The sequence below is a fragment of the Tasmannia lanceolata genome, unplaced genomic scaffold, assembly GCF_043159265.1.
Source record: "Tasmannia lanceolata isolate RefF3 unplaced genomic scaffold, GAP_Taslan_0.1 ptg000037l, whole genome shotgun sequence".
NCBI lineage: Eukaryota > Viridiplantae > Streptophyta > Magnoliopsida > Canellales > Winteraceae > Tasmannia > Tasmannia lanceolata.
The window spans coordinates 49349762-49351045 of record NW_027518714.1 but is presented as its reverse complement, the minus strand read 5'-3'; the positions used below and the strand labels follow the sequence as shown (position 1 = coordinate 49351045).

The 1284-nt window shown below is 52.6% G+C and overlaps 1 protein-coding gene across 1 annotated transcript; it reads left to right on the top strand.

Moving 5' to 3' along the window:
• The first annotated feature begins 319 nt into the window (after window positions 1–319).
• On the top strand, window positions 320–934 carry LOC143861521 (uncharacterized). Its single transcript, XM_077372436.1, has one exon. It carries the CDS (start codon window positions 320–322, stop codon window positions 932–934), a length of 615 nt encoding a protein of 204 aa, XP_077228551.1.
• Window positions 935–1284: the final 350 nt, after the last annotated feature.

The following is a 1284-nucleotide window of genomic DNA, read 5'->3' as shown; positions in this document are numbered from 1 at the left end:
CGAGGAAGGCCATTTAGATCGGTACCTTAAGAGCCCTGCGCGAATAGAGCGCTCCCACCACTAGAACGAAGCGCACCACTCTTCCCCTGCTGATAGGTCGAGAGGCCGGCACCGGTCCCGCAGCGTACATCGCTCCCGAGGCCGTCGCCACCACTCCCATCACCACCGGTCCCCCAAAAGAGAATAACCTCATCGCCAGGCACTGGCCCCTGACCAGCCACCCACTATTGTTGGAAAAATCAACATCATCGCGGAAGGGCCTGCGGCAGGAGGGCCAACAACATCCGGTCGACGAGCATACGCAGAGCAAGTATTCTCCATGGAAATACCTTCTAAAAAGGCCCGGACGGATCCACCCCAAGAAGACCCGGTCATCTCTTTCTCCACCAAGGACTACAACGGACTACAAGTCCCGCACGACGATGTGTTAGTTATCAGATTGATCATCGCCAACTTTGATGTAGGGAAGATCTTGGTAGACACGGGGAGCTCCGTCAACGTGTGGCACCTCGAAACCTTGGAAGAAATGAAATTGGGCGAGGGAGGGCTGGGACCAGCAGAGTACTCCATATACGGGTTTTCTGGGGTATCCGTACAAGTCAGCGGCAAAATCGACTTACCAATCACCTTCAGGACATATCCCCTCGAAAAAACCATTATGGCCACCTTTTCGGTCGTAGATATACCTTTCACTTACAACGCCATCATAGGACGACCAGCCCTGTGGGACGTGGAAGCAGTAGTTTCCACCCCTCACCTCAAAATGAAGTTCCCCACCCTAACCAGGACAGGAGAAGTATGCGGACAACAAATGATAGCACGCCAGTGCTACGTATCAAGCTTGAAAGGGAGCAACGCCCCAGCTGAAAATTTCACGATCGGAAGCGAAGACCCTCGAGAGCGAGCCCGCACTGTTAGAGGGGAGCCCATTTAGAAGCTAGACTCTGTCCCTATATCCGAGGACCATCCAGAGAGAGAGGTCCGGATTGCCTCCCTACTAAGGGGCACCTTACGAGACCAAATGATTAGCTTCCTTAGAGCCAACAAAGATGTATTCGCGTGGTCTACTTCGGACATGCCCGGCATACCCGCAGAGATTGTGGTTCACTGGTTGAATGTAAATCCGACCCTCACGCCCATCCGACAAAAGAAGAGAAACTTCGCGGCAGAACGACAAACTCACATCAAAGCTGAAGTGGAAAAACTGCTACATGTCGGATTTGTCAGAGAAATCCAGTATCCTGAGTGGCTGTCCAACTTAGTCATGGTCAAGAAAGCCAATGG

What these genes read in the sequence shown, in the direction of transcription:
- LOC143861521 (XM_077372436.1), top strand. Translation starts at nt 320, where the DNA reads ATGGAAATACCTTCTAAAAAGGCCCGGACGGATCCACCCCAAGAAGAC.